Source organism: Mirounga leonina, unplaced genomic scaffold, assembly GCF_011800145.1.
Source record: "Mirounga leonina isolate KUSES-001 unplaced genomic scaffold, KU_Mleo_1.0 Mir_150, whole genome shotgun sequence".
NCBI lineage: Eukaryota > Metazoa > Chordata > Mammalia > Carnivora > Phocidae > Mirounga > Mirounga leonina.
In genome coordinates this window covers 25229010-25243077 of record NW_023270374.1, presented here as the reverse complement: position 1 = coordinate 25243077, position 14068 = coordinate 25229010, and the positions used below count along the sequence as shown (strand labels likewise).

At 50.7% G+C, this 14068-nt stretch overlaps 1 protein-coding gene across 1 annotated transcript; it reads right to left on the bottom strand.

Annotated features, from left to right (window-relative positions):
• Positions 1-1344: 1344 nt before the first annotated feature.
• On the bottom strand, positions 1345-5700 carry BPIFA1 (BPI fold containing family A member 1). Its single transcript, XM_035005689.1, has 7 exons — positions 5536-5700; positions 5208-5367; positions 3662-3769; positions 3370-3519; positions 2425-2509; positions 1740-1803; positions 1345-1400 (listed from the first exon to the last, which is right to left on the bottom strand). Exons 1-7 carry the CDS (start codon positions 5693-5695, stop codon positions 1360-1362), a joined length of 768 nt encoding a protein of 255 aa, XP_034861580.1. The 5' UTR covers positions 5696-5700; the 3' UTR covers positions 1345-1359.
• Between the last annotated feature and the right edge of the window lie 8368 nt (positions 5701-14068).

The window sequence follows — 14068 nt, the reverse complement described above, 5'->3', positions numbered from 1 at the left end:
ACTTCCTTTCATCCCTTCCTCTTCCTAAAAATCAGGCATCTTCCTCCAAAAATAGGACTCTCACCCATGGCATCAGTAACCTTATCATATGCTTCTCCATTGACCCTTCTCTATGTCTGCGAGCAGTGATCACCTTGGACCCGTTTGTCCTTCCTTCTACACTTCCTCTTTGTCATCTTTCTCATCCTCTTGCTGAGAAAACAGAAGTCAGTTTGAGTGGATGCCAGTGAGCAAAAGAGGAGTGGCAGGTGACCTGTGTGTCCATCCGATTCCTGGATGTCTCCCCCTGGGCCTCCCGGGTACTTCCACGCGGCATGGCCACAGCCGAAGGCATCATCTTCCTGCTGGAATCAGCTCATCCTCTCGCACCTCACCTGCTCCCGCACCTATGCCCAGGTCCACTCCTGAACATCTCTCAGATCTGCCATTTCACTTCTTATGTGGTGGACTTGCATGTCATCATCTGCCTAGAGGGTTACATCTACCCCCAAGCCCTTGTCCACCCCTCCTAGGGACCCCAGAGCAGTCACTCGGAAGTGCCCACTCATCTGAACATCTCCCTATCCAGCTTAAGACCATCAGGTTCTACAGTGTAAGGTCAGAACTCGATTCTCTGGCTCCAACCATCCAGGCCAGGGCTCTTTCCGATCTATTAGCCCTTGAATGAGGGTGAAGAATGACAAGGGCCCTGTGCAGAGAAAGAGCAACTTTATTTGGTGAGGAACATGGACTGTAACACATGCCTGCTGGGAGAAGGGGGAGAGCAGTTTCCTTGGAGGGAAGGCGCTCTGGTCCCCAAATAGTGGCCGTGTCACTGTCCAGGACATGGGTCCGCCTTCTGGGCAGAGAGTGGATTGAGCAGCAGGAAATGGTTCTGTTGGGAGAAGCCCCCGATCAGAATGGAGCCTTGAGGTCACTGACTCTTGTTGGTAATTGGCCCATCATCAAACCTGCCCTCCAGAGGGTGGGGAGGGGGCTGAGACCTCAGGCTAGGGGTCTTGTCTCAGCCCCAAGGGAAGCCCAGGCCTGGGGTCAGGGGGCTCTTTGTGCATATGTTTGAGTTGAGTGTGTGTCTTTGTATCCACGCGTCCGTGTCCGTGTGTGTGTGTGTGTGTGTCCACAGTCATGTGTGTTCTCTTTGTAGCTGGGTGGTGGTGCTGCCTGTGTCTCTCCACGTCTGTCAGCATTTCTGTAGACTTCTCCGTGTGTCTCTGCCGCTGTCTCTGTGACTGTTTATCCCTCTCTGTCCCAAGCCCTCTGCGGCCCCCTCCCAGGGGAAGAGCTGAAGCACCCGAATCCTGGGAATTGGGGAACAGCACTCACCAGTTCAACAGAGGCTGGGTCCCTTTCCTGGAATGCTTAGACCTTGATGACAAATTCCAGCCCATGGATCAGTAAGTCTGGAAGATGCAGACCAGAATGATGATATCAGTGTGCAGGAGTTGAGGGATGTCCCACACTCCCCCTGAGGCTGGGGGCTGGGGAACGGGAACTCTGGTGATCCAGCTAAGCTCAGGTGAAGCTTGGCAGGGGCAGGACCTCCTTCCACCAATCAGCTCAGCTGTTCTCAGTGTCAGGGCTGATGGGGGTGTGGGGGAGGCAGGGCTCAGCCCTTAACATTATCTGGATGATTCAAGGCAAAAAAGAAACCCGAAATGGGGAGAGCTGCAGGGACAGAGCTCCTTGGGGGAAATCCCTGCTTCTGAAGAGGGAGAGAGGCCCTGAGAGGGGGGACTTACCAGCAATGGAATGCACCAAGGTGACATCCAACTGGCTGAGAACGCCATTGACCAGAGGGCACACCTGAGCCAGGGGCAGAGAGAGGTACTGGGCAAAGCGGCACCTGGAGGGTGGCCCTGGGAGCAGCAGCAACCCCCGGAAGGATTCTCTGGGGGAGATTTTCTATCATTCTTCTGTGTCTGAGCGTGTTTGGTTCTAAGCAGTATCACAGATGGATGCTTACACAGTGACAGGGGCAGACAGAGAAATGGAAGGCATGTATGTGAAGTGCCCAATCACACACCGAGCCAGTGTTCACTGTGGGATGTGACACCTGTTTCTGAATAGGGTGAGCTGCTCTGGGAGGGGTGAGTTTCTGGGTGTAGGGGGCACCCACACATAGGCTGGAAGAGCGCCTGTCGACAGCCATAGTGGGGGTGCACTGGGAGCTTCTGGGGGCTGGGTCCAATCCATTTCAGCTGTAGGGTGGACATGCACAGGGCCTGGCCCAGAGCAGGACCCAATCAATGCATTTGGAAGGATGGAAAGAAGAAACATGGATAGATGAATCAGTGGACAGATAGACTGGTAGATGGAATATACGTATCAAACTGAGGGGTTCAGAAAAGCTTACTCCAGGGGCTTCTTTCAGCCTGAGAAGCTCTAAGACCCAAGGATCAGGAGCTGCCACGTTTACCCACTTACCTCGCCCTGTACCAGCTCAGGAAGGACTTCGTTCAAGACGCTGCCGAGACTGTTGACAAGGCTTTGAACAGGGAGGGGAGCAAATCTGAAAGAGAATATCCAGGGGCCAGTGCAGAGGCCTGGGGTTGGTATGGAGAAGCCTTCAGAGGGGCCACTGTGCCCACATCAGTCTCAGTACTAAATGACTGAAATGGGGCCTTGTCCACCCACCCCCCCATGCAGGCAAACACCAGGGGGCCTGTCCAAAGGGAGAGGCGCCCTACACAGCAGTGCACACTGTGGGTATGTGTAGAATAAACCTTTCGTTCCAGTATACAGTAGGTATTCAGTGAGACTTCGTAGAATCTATAAATGGCTGAACAATGCTTAGTATGTAGTTGTCATGAGGCCTCGAGATGATACATGTGAAGCACAATATATGCATTGAGTAAATATTAAACATGATGGGATGACTCCAACATATTATGCGTGACTCACTGTCCCTTGTGACAGGTAACTGAAATAAGGAATCCAGGTAGGCTGCAGAGCTATTTTACCCCATACTGGGACAAAGCACTTTCACACCTATTATCTTAGTGAATTCACTCAAGAATGCAATGTATCTCCGTAATACAGTAATCTGAGTAAGCTGAGACTCTAGCTGGGGAAGCACTGTCCCAAGTTCACACAAGAACCGCTCCACCTTTCCACATGCCCCTGTGGTCAGTGGGCTTGAACTCAGATTTTTTATGGCCTAGGAGCATAAAATTGGTCAGCCCAGCCTAAGAAGAGATAGTGGCTATTTACCCATCCATTTACCCATCCATCCATCCATCCATCCATCTTCCCTCCCTCCTATTCATCTTCCCACCCTTCTATCCTCCCATTGTTTCATCTTCCCAGTCATCCATCCATCATCCCATTAATACCGTTTCTGGGCAGGAGAAGCCACCCCTCTGGCCTCACCCATTAAGCAGGGAGATTTGCAGGCTCCAAGGGGAGTGAATGCAGTCACCAAGAACCAGGTGAATCTTCCCCTGTTCATTTTTCACAGCTAAAATTTCTGCAGTGATGTTTAGCTTCACAGCCAGCTTTAACAGACGTCCGACCAGGAGCCTGCAGAGGAAAGTTTGCTGCATCTGCATCTGAGTTGAAGGCTCATGTCTGTCAGACTCCAACACCCCCCTTATGGCTATGCATGGTCCTCAGAGTTTCCTTTGGTGAGCCAACCCCCCATCCCCCCTTGGGGCCCACTCACGTATTCACGTTGAGGTTTATGCCCAGAGGGATGGTGACATAGAGACGATGACCTTCGGAGCTCTGCACAAGGCCCAGTTCCAGCAGCTGGGCATTAGTGATCTTGATACTGCCCCCAGAGCAACATTGGAGGGAGGAATATTAGTTCTTTCAGCCCCAGACCTAGAGACCACCTTTGACCCAACTCGACTCATCCCAGAGGAGGAGCTACCCATGAGGTGGGAAGGGGGAGACAGGAGGGGCGTCTTGTGGCAACACACATCAGTGTTTCCCAACCTCTGCACTGGGTCAGATCCTGATATACCCTGGCCCTCTCCTCATCTCAAGTCCCTGAGGTATGCCAGGGTGGAGGCTGTGTCTGGCCTATATTTGCATGCTGCATGCCAGCTCAGAGTCTTTCAGAGAAGGGGCCTACTCCATATTGGTTGACTTTGTGGGTAGGCAGACGTATGGGAGAGTAACTGGTTAGATGGAAGAGAGGATGGACAAATGGAGGGATGGATGAGTGGATGAGGTATGGGCAAGTGGAGTAAGTCCCTCACAAACATTTATGGGTAGGAACCAGTTATCCTGCCATAACCTTCAGTGGCAGGTCAGTCAACAATGGTTACCATGGAGATCAAGGAGCAGGAAGTAGGAGAGAATGGAGAGAGGATGGAAGCAAACCTCTTCCATGAGCCGACCTCACAACCACTGTGCCAGGTGATTACATTGCTTCCAGTCCTCTCAATCGTTTTTCTCTGTGAGCACCATGATCTCCATTTTACAGATGGAGAAACCAAGCCCAGAGAGACTGAGTGCCCTGTGCCCTGTCACCCAGCAGGTACACGGTGCATTTGGAAATCAAACTCAAGGCCATCTGTCTGTCTTCAAGTCAGGGGCAAGCACCTGGGTGGGTAGGAGCCTTGGAAATGGCTTTGATCCAGCCCTGTCAAGGACCTAGGCTTTGCCAGCTCCCTGGCATCAAGCTTCCTATAATTGCTACTTGCTTAGAGAGCTCTCAGGTGTCTCATGGGAAATCCCACATCAGACCCTTCACTGGCCATTACACTGAGGATGTCATTGAGGAGAGCAGCTTACACTTTCTCGCTTACATCAGAGGCCACCTGTGCTCTCCACAGGTGAGGAGAACAGAATTACCATGGTGCGGTGGAAAAGCCTTGGCTTTGGACTTAAGTAAATTAGAGTTCGGTCCCTGGCTCTGCATCACTCTAGTTGTGTGAGCACAGGCACCTTTCTGTGCTTCAGTTTTGCCATCTGTAAATTGGAGATTATTAATTACACCTTAAAGGGTTGTCATGAGGATTATAGATGATGCTGGGGCTTCAAGATATGCTTCAGGACTGGGGGCAATCACTGGTTCAAGAGGACTGGTGTTCCTTGCCAGGCTGTGGGAAGGGTCTCACACTGAGTCCTGGCCTCCGTTCAGACCACCCCTCTCCGTTCAGACCACCCCTCTCCCTCCTCCAGGGCCACTGTGTGGGGCTCCCAGATCTCCATCAGAGGTTCTGTGGTGGGGGTGGGTACCAAGGCCTGTGACTACTCACTCAATGATATTGTTCAGGAGAGGGACCACTGAAATCACTTTGCCAAGCAGGCCCTCAAGCAGGCCACCAGAAGTGCCTCCTCCAGTCTTCAGGATGTTCAAGAGTGGAAGGTTTTCAAGAATGCCCAACAGACCCTCAGAGAGCAGGCCATTGCTGAGGGCTAAAAATGGGTATAAGGGTGGATCCTTGGGGGTCAAATCTGATAATTCCAGATCCTCAGCCCCTCTCCCCAATCATCCCTGCCTCCTCCCCACATTGAACGGTTGGGCGGACACATAGAGACACACACACACATACCTGAAAGAGGTTGTCACAGACCCTCACTTACCATCCGTTAAGCTTCCAGCAAGATCTGTGGGGCTTAGGTCCTGGGCTGGAGTCCCATCCAAAAGCAGGGTCTGGTCCAGGGGCAAGGGCAAGGTGTCCAGCAGGGCTGTGGTCTGGCCCAGCAGCCCACAGAAGACAATGAGGCCCCCTATTTGAAACATCTTCTCTCTCGGTGTCTGTGGATAGAGTCGTGGGTAGCACGGCTATCAGAGAGGAATTCATCCACCATCTGCCCCCGACCTCCAGAACTCCAGGGAGTGCATAACAATAGCTAACGCTTCTCAGCATTTCCCCTGGGTCAGGCATCAGGCCGAGCACTCCATGATCAGTAACTGATTTCATCATAACCGCCCCCTAAGATGTGGGCACTCATCACCCGAATTGCACAGGTGAGGCAAGGGCAGTCTAGTGAGTTTAAGTGACTTTCCCCAAGGTTGTAAGCACACAGTAGGGATAGGATTTGAAGCCAGATCTGTCTGACCCAGAGGCCTCTGTTTAATTAAGTCACCATCACATTTACTCTCCATTCATCTGGGCTTGCTTGCAATAGCCTGAATCCTTGCCCCTAATTTTCACTCTTCAGACAAAGCAAATGAAAAGGCTGAGGGACTGAACTGTTTTGCCATTATCCCCATTAAGTCTTTTGGCCTGGGTCTAGCCTGTGATGGTTTGTGGAAGCCCTTTTAAATCACAGATTTGATTAGAGGTCAGATGGCCATAGCCACCATCTCATCCAGACCAATGCTGGAGAAATCCTGGGGCCATTCAAAGTCTTCATTGCATAAGAAGATCAGGGGGCCAGAGAGGGGTAGTGACTTTCCCAAGGTCACACAGTAACTTGATGGTAGAGTTGTGGTTGAAGATAAGTCTCTGACCCCTCCAGACATACACACTGTCTTTTCTATACCTTTCTCTTCTCCCTCAAGCTAACTTGAACAAAATTTGGGAGCCAACCTCTGACATCCGGCTACCTTTTGCACTGTTCCCTCCCAGGTATCACCAACCCTCTCCTAGGTCTATTTGGTAGGGAGCAAAGGTGCTGAAAGCTTCTTTGGGCAAAATTCCATCAACTGGCTGATTCAGCCAAAGCCCCACTGTCACTGCTATGGCTGACTGGGATTGAAAGGGCTTTTTGGTACAAAGAGCCAGTTGTGGCCTCCCTGGGGAGGTACACTTAGATTGCGTTCTCTGAATCTCTTTTGGGAAACAGACCTTGTATGAGTGCAATGGAAGCTAAGGACCCTCATCCCAGAAAAATACATCAAAATGTACAAAACGGGGTGGATTTTAGGAGGTTTGTGGATGATGGCCTGAATCCAAAATGGCAACCTCAACTTAAAACTCCCACCGTAGAGATTTGGATTTAGGGTAAGAAGAGCATGCTCACGAGCGAACCCTAACATGGGATTTCCACGGTGTGCACCTGCAGCCTCATGCTCCCCATCCTCAGCAAACCCCCTTTTCTATGTTTCCGCATTCAAACCTGATAGCCATGGCGCCTGGACTCTCAGAGAAGCAGAGTGAACGGCCGTTCCCCCTTCCCCCGAAAATCCCTCTGAAAAAGACCCCCGATGAGCGATCCTAAATGCAGCCAGCCAGTGCCCACCCCACAGCAAGGAGCTCAGCAGCCCTACCACCCAGGGCGGCAGAGCGGGCGTGGGACAGGCAGGTCTCACCTAGGCTTCTCAGAGGGTCCTGGTGGCTCTCCTGCTCGCCTCTTCCCTCTCCTGCTTGCTTCTGCCGAGGAGCTAACGTCTTTTATAGTGTGCAGATCAGGAAATGTGCAATTGGGTGATGGGTTTCTAGATAATTCAGAATTCTGCGATCTGGTGGTGTCTTTCAGGGCTCTCCAAAGTAAATAATTGCCAATCACATTAGTAGGTGGGACAGTTAAGCCACTTGATGGACAAATTAAACAGAAAAACTTGAGATGGGGATGTTACTCAAGACTTCATGGTTTCCTGGGCGCCTGGGTGGCTCAGTTGGTTAAGCAACTGCCTTTGGCTCCGGTCATGATCCCGGAGTCCTGGGATCGAGTCCCACGTCGGGCTCCCTGCTCAGCGGGAGGCCTGCTTCTCCCTCTGACCCTCTCCCTTCTCATGCTGTTTCTCTCTCCCTTGCTGTCTAATAAATAAATAAAATCTTTAAAAAAAAAAAAAAAAGACTTCATGGTTTCCTGAGCAGGGCCAAGGCCGGGGGCCTATGCTCCGAGGCGGCCGGGCAGATCACGTTCGGAATGTGGGGAGAGGTGGCCCGTGGGAGCCCGGAAATGGGCCTCAGTCTCGTATTGAGGCTCTTTACCATTCCTGGTCCAATTCTTTTTCTCCATTTGGAGGATTCTTGCTCCCAAAGCGTCAAAAGATTCAAACTGCCTCTGACTTTCCTACATCGGGTGTCTCTTGCAGGACAGTCGGCGTGCAGGGGGCTGTCCATCCTCATCAGAACCCTGGGAGGGAGGGCATGCTGTTCTCCCCCTTTGCAGAACAGGACACGGAGCACAGCGGGGCAAGTGCCCAAAGACACAAGATGGGGCAGAGTCAGAACTTCGCGCATTGGACGATCACAGTGAAACATTGTCGACGGCCAACACTTGGCTGAGCCCTTGCCAAATGCCAGCCCAGCTTTGTTTGCCACAGACGGCATTCCCATGAATCCTCCCAGGGGTGTGGGCTGGGGACGAGTTCCCCTCTTTTACAAGAGGAAAACCGAGGCTTGTGGTGCAAGTAGACATGTCCAGGTGCGCACCGCGGCCCTGGGCCCAATGCCTTCACAGTGCCTGCAGTCTGTTCTCCGAATCACTGTGCCGGGACATGAAGACACCCTGCACGCCGTACACTGACTGCCCATTTTGCTTTCTTGCATGTCGTGATCCCATGAAATTTCACATTTATACCCTGGAAAAGTCTTTCCAGGTTGTCAGGCCTGAAGGATGCTGTGGCATCCTGGTCTCTATTTTACCCTTTCTTCTTCCTTTCCCCACATGAAGTAATTAATAAGCCATTTGTCCCCACTGCTCGGGCCTTTGAATCCGTTTTGCAGATGAAACCATTGAGACATGGAGAGGTCAAGATCTTAGACAGGCGAGAGCAGCTAAACCTAACACCTTTTGAGTAAAAGCAGAAAGAGGAGGAGGAGATGCATATTTATTGAGCACCTACTATGTGCCAGGTGCTCTCCCTATCTGAATCTCATCTTTTTTGGGAGTGGTTGGTATTGTTGCCCCTCAAATATCAGATGTGGAGACTGAGGTTCAGAGAGGGGGACATCTTCCCAGGGATACACAGGAAGTGAATGGTGGAGTCAAAACTCACCTCTGTGTCTCACGCCCAGGTAATCGATGAGCCATGCTGCCCTCCCTCATGCCAGGCCTTCACTGGGACTGCTCTCCTCCCTGTTGGAGTCTGGCTGGTGCCTCCAAGGGGCTCGTGCCATGGCTTTGAACTCACTTACCCGTTGAAACGCTCTCTAGACTCCCACAGCTTGTGTGTTGTCAGCCATCCTCAAAGGGGCCTCATTTTTTTTTTGTTACCTTGGTACAACTCTTACGGGTTGGTTCAGATTGCTACTATCTTTGTGGGGAAACTGAGGCCGATAAGTGGAGGGACTGATTGAAGTTTGTGCAGCTAATTTCTGGACAGCTCACAGCCTCTGGTTTGAAGCCAGGAGGCTGCACGTGTATTATGGCAGAGAGGGGATGGGTCTGGGTGCAGATTGCCCTGATTCAAATCCTGTGACTCCGGGCAAGTGACTCTAATCCCTTGAACTTTGGTTTCCTCATCTGTACAATAGGAGGAAAATATCTACCTCGCTGGGCTGTGGGGGGATGAGGTCTGGGGAGCAGGCATGAATCTCAGTTCATAATCTTAAGTGTCTATGTTTTTCTTTCTCATGTATTTGTAGCTTAGTTACCATTCCAAACGCCAGTTTGCTGGGTAGCAGAAACTTCCCCGTTTTCCTCTGGGGTTTTAGTTCTGTCCCAGAAGCTTCAAATGTATCAAGGCACCTAAAGGAGGCTGCCCTGTCCCTATTTTGACTGGAAATGGAGAGACATCTGCTTGCTGTCTGGCCCCCCTTATTGCCGGGACACTCACTGTGCCTCCCTCCTGTCTAAGGCTCCCTTAGGTTTAGCATTTACTTTTTACTACTTGCTGGACTCAGAATTGTTCTGCTGTTTCTCAATTCCTTGGGCCTCAGGCTGGACTGTGGTGACCCCAGCCCATCTCCCTGGACCCCCTAGACCCTCCAGTTAGCATTCTCTCCCTGGGGTCTTGCCACCTCTCGTGGCTCTGGAAGGGGCATGGGCATAGGTGCCCTCGTTCTTGAATCCAGCACACCGACTTGGGGTTTCTGATGTCCCTCCTCTCCTGCCAAGTTTTGCCTGGGGAGTAGCAAGGGCACCAGGCACTTTTCAGGACCTACTGGAACTATGTTCTCTTCAGTGTCTCTTGGACTTGCACACTCCCCCAACCTAATATGGAGAATGTTCTAGTTTTGGGGGCCTTTGCGTCCTATATCTCGGCGGTGTGTTGGTTCTGGGTTCTGTTGCCCGAGAGCAAGATCAGGTTGGGGGGCTGCGTTGGTGGGGGGATCTTCAGGTGGCCTTGGAAACCCCAGGGGTTTTGTTGCAGGGCAGAGGCAAAAAGGGTTCACGGGGAGCTGGGTGCCCCAACTTTGATGAGAAAATAGTTTTCGTTTTTTTCTTGATTTTTTTTTGTGTGAAAAATAAGTGTTCTTGGGCACCTGGGTGGCTCAGTTGGTTAAGCGACTGCCTTCGGCTCAGGTCATGATCCTGGAGTCCCTGGATCGAGTCCCGCATCAGGCTCCCTGCTTGGCAGGGAGTCTGCTTCTCCCTCTGACCCTCCCCCCTCTCATGTGCTCTCTCTCAAATAAATAAAATCTTTAAAAAAAAAAAAAAAGAAAAAGAAGTGTTCTTACTTTTCTTTTTTAAAATTTTTATTGTTATGTTAATCACCATACATTACATCATTAGTTTTTGATGTAGTGTTCCATGATTCATTGTTTGTGCATAACACCCAGTGCTCCATGCACAATGTGTCATCCCCAATACCCATCACCAGGCTAACCCATCCTCCCACCCTGCTCCCCTCTAGAACCCTGTTTGTTTTTCAGAGTCCATCGTCTCTCATGGTTCGTCTCCCCCTCTGATTTCCCCCCCCTTCATTCTTCCCCTCCTGCTATCTTCTTCTTCTTCTTTTTCTTAAACATATATTGCATTATTTGTTTCAGAGGTACAGATCTGTGATTCAACAGTCTTGCACAATTCACAGCACTCTCTTGATTTTTTTATTAGTTTCAGAGGTAGAATTTAATGATTCATCAGTTGCACACAACACCCACTGCTCATTCCATCACGTCCCCCCTCTTAATGCCCATCACCCAGTTGCCCCATCCCCCCACCCCACTCCCCTCCAGCAACCCTCAGTTTGTTTCCTAGAGTTCATATGGTTTGTCTCCCTCTCTGTTTTCATCTTATTTTATTTTTCCTTCCCTTTCCCTCTGTTCATCTGTTTTGTTTCTTATATTCCACATATGGGTGAAATCATATGGTATTTGTCTTTCTCTGACTGACTTACTTCGCTTAGCATAGTACCCTCTAGCTCCATCCATGTCATTGCAAATGGCAAGAGAAAAAATATATTTTCTTAAGCAGAGTTTGCTTAAGTCCCATTTACCTCGGAGATGAATTTCCCACCTACATTTGCAACTAATGATAGTACTAGTTTTTTATGAGACCCTAGAGCTCTATACCCTCTCTATACCATGCAGAGCAACCCTGTGGGGGCACTGAGGCTCAGGGAGGACAGTGACCTGCCCAGGGTCAGCCCAGCTAGGAAAAGGTGAAGTCAGACCGTCATCCCGGGCTGTCCAGCTTCAGTGCTCTTAACTTTGCAAGTTTATGTCACAGAATCTTCAGAAAGTTCCTGCTCATGTTCTCTGGAGCCTTCCCACCGCTGTGACGTCAGATTGCCCTGAGTCCCAAGCCCGGCTCTGCTGAGGCCTCGGCAAGATACTTTTCCCTCTTGCAGCCTCGATTCCCTTGCCTACAACGTGGGGCTAATGGCACCCACCCCGGGGGCTGTGGAGAGGGCTAAGCTGGAAACAAATGTAGCTTGCAGCCCAGTGCCTGGTGCAGAATCAGAACTCCCTATAGGAAGGGCATGGAAGTTAAAAGGCACGGACAGGTGGGGCCTGGAGCAAGCTTTTGGGCACTTGGGGCTGAATTTCTGCTTAAATCCCCCCCAGACCCCAGCTCTGGTATCATAATAGAAGCCCATTGTGTAACAAGCTCTGCTGGGAGAAAACATGATGAGTCCGCGGCTCTATGAACCTCAAAACAAAAATAGAATTCTGAGAAACCCAAGGAGTCCCCTTGAGGAAGGAGGCCCCGAGTCACCCTCCGAAGGGTCAGGAGGAAGGCAGACAAAAGCTGCCTTCAGCAAGGGGCCAGGCAACCTCACTGGAGGATGGGGCCCAGCCCTCCTATGTTTGCTCTTAGAATCATGAGCTAGAACCACCACCACCCCTGCCCGCCCCCCCCCCCCAAGGCTGTCAAGGGGAATCCTGTGTGTGAGAACATGGGCGTTTAGGGTTGCAAATCCCCAACGAAGCATTTCGGATTAGGCGGTCTGAATTGAAAGGAGACAGGAGGCTCTCTCGCCCTATTCTCATCTCTGAGCTGTTGACACTTCCTTGTTTGCACTTGTCAATCCAGCCGATGGCCTCTGTCACCGGTTTCCCCTCAGTGTGTGTGTGTGTGGGGGGGCAGGGGGGTTAGGAGGAAGGGAGGGAGGACCAGAGGGCGGATCCACAGGGGCCAAGCCTGGGCTCTAGAGTCTGGCTGCCTGAGCGCAGTTGGCTTGATCATTTCCTTGCTGTGTGATGTTGGGCTAGGGGCTTTTTCTCTCTGAGCCACGGGGTCCTCCTGCATGGATTTGCTGTGAGGATTTGATGAGACGCTGAATAGAAGCTCTGAGCACCAAGCTTGGCACATGCCAAGTGCTTAATATGTGTGTGCTACTACGATTAATATGTATGTGTTATTTCCCCTTGATTTCTCAGTATGCTTTGCCTCTCTTTGGGAAGAGGGTGGGAATCAATATTTAAGAACTGAATAGTCATTAATCAGATAAGTAACAATGATTTAAATGACTTTTCATAAGCATTTCCCATGGACCTAGTGCATGCTAAACATATTGCAAATATTTTTTCACATACTCCTACAAACATCCTGCATGGTAAATATATTTTTTTTAAAGATTCTATTTACTGGGCGCCTGGGTGGCTCAGTTGGTTAAGCAACTGCCTTCGGCTCAGGTCATATCCCAGGGTCCTGGGATCGAGCCCCGCATCCGGCTCCCCTGCTCAGCGGGAAGCCTGCTTCTCCCTCTCCCACTCCCCCTGCTTGTGTTCCCTCTCTCGCTGTCTCTCTGTCAAATAAATAAAAAGAAATAAATCTTTAAAAAATAAAAAAATAAAAGATTCTATTTATTTATTTGTCAGAGAGAGAGAGAGAGCACAAGCAGGGGGAGTGGCAGGCAGAGGGAGAAGCAGGCTCCCTGCTGAGCAGAGAACCAGATGCAGGGCTCGATCCCAGGACCCTGGGATCATGACCTGAGCTGAAGACAGACGCTTCACTGACTGAGCCGCCCAGGCGTCCTGTGGTAAATATATATATATATATATATATTTTTTTTTTTTTTTAAAGATTTTATTTATTTATTTGACACAGAGAGAATGAGAGAGAGAGAGCACATGAGAGGGGGGAGGGTCAGAGGGAGAAGCAGACTCCCTGCCGAGCAGGGAGCCCGATGCGGGACTCGATCCAGGGACTCCAGGATCATGACCTGAGCCGAAGGCAGTCGCTTAACCAACTGAGCCACCCAGGCGCCCTGTGGTAAATATTTTTTATTTAAAAAATGTGTGCTAAAGTCTAACGTATGTAAGAAAAATGCACATAAGTGAACAGCTCAGTGAATTTTCACAAATTAAACACCTTCCCCACACCCAGCATGCAGATCAAGAACCAGAAGCCTGCCCGGAGCCCCTCCCAGTCACTAACGCTCTCCTCAAGGCTACCCACGGTCTTCATGTCTGACAGCATGGATTCCTTTTGCTGTTTTTGAGCTTCATATAAATGGGAGATGCAGCGTGTGCTCTTCCATGCCTGGCTTTGTTATGTGCCTGAGATGCACCCACGTGGTCATGTGTTGTTGTAGGTCATTTTCATGACCGTAGAGCATTCCCCTGGGTGACTGTCCCACAGTATTTACCCACTCTTTTTTTTTTTTTTAAGATTTTCTTTATTTATTTGACAGAGAGAGACACAGCGAGAGCGGGAACACAAGCAGGGGGAGTGGGAGAGGGAGAAGCAGGCTCCCCGCCGAGCCAAGAGCCCGATGCGGGGCTCGATCCCAGGACCCTGGGATCATGACCTGAGCCGAAGGCTGACGCGTAACGACCGAGCCACCCAGGCGCCCCTTACCCACTTTTTTGATGGGCATTTGGGGTTTTTA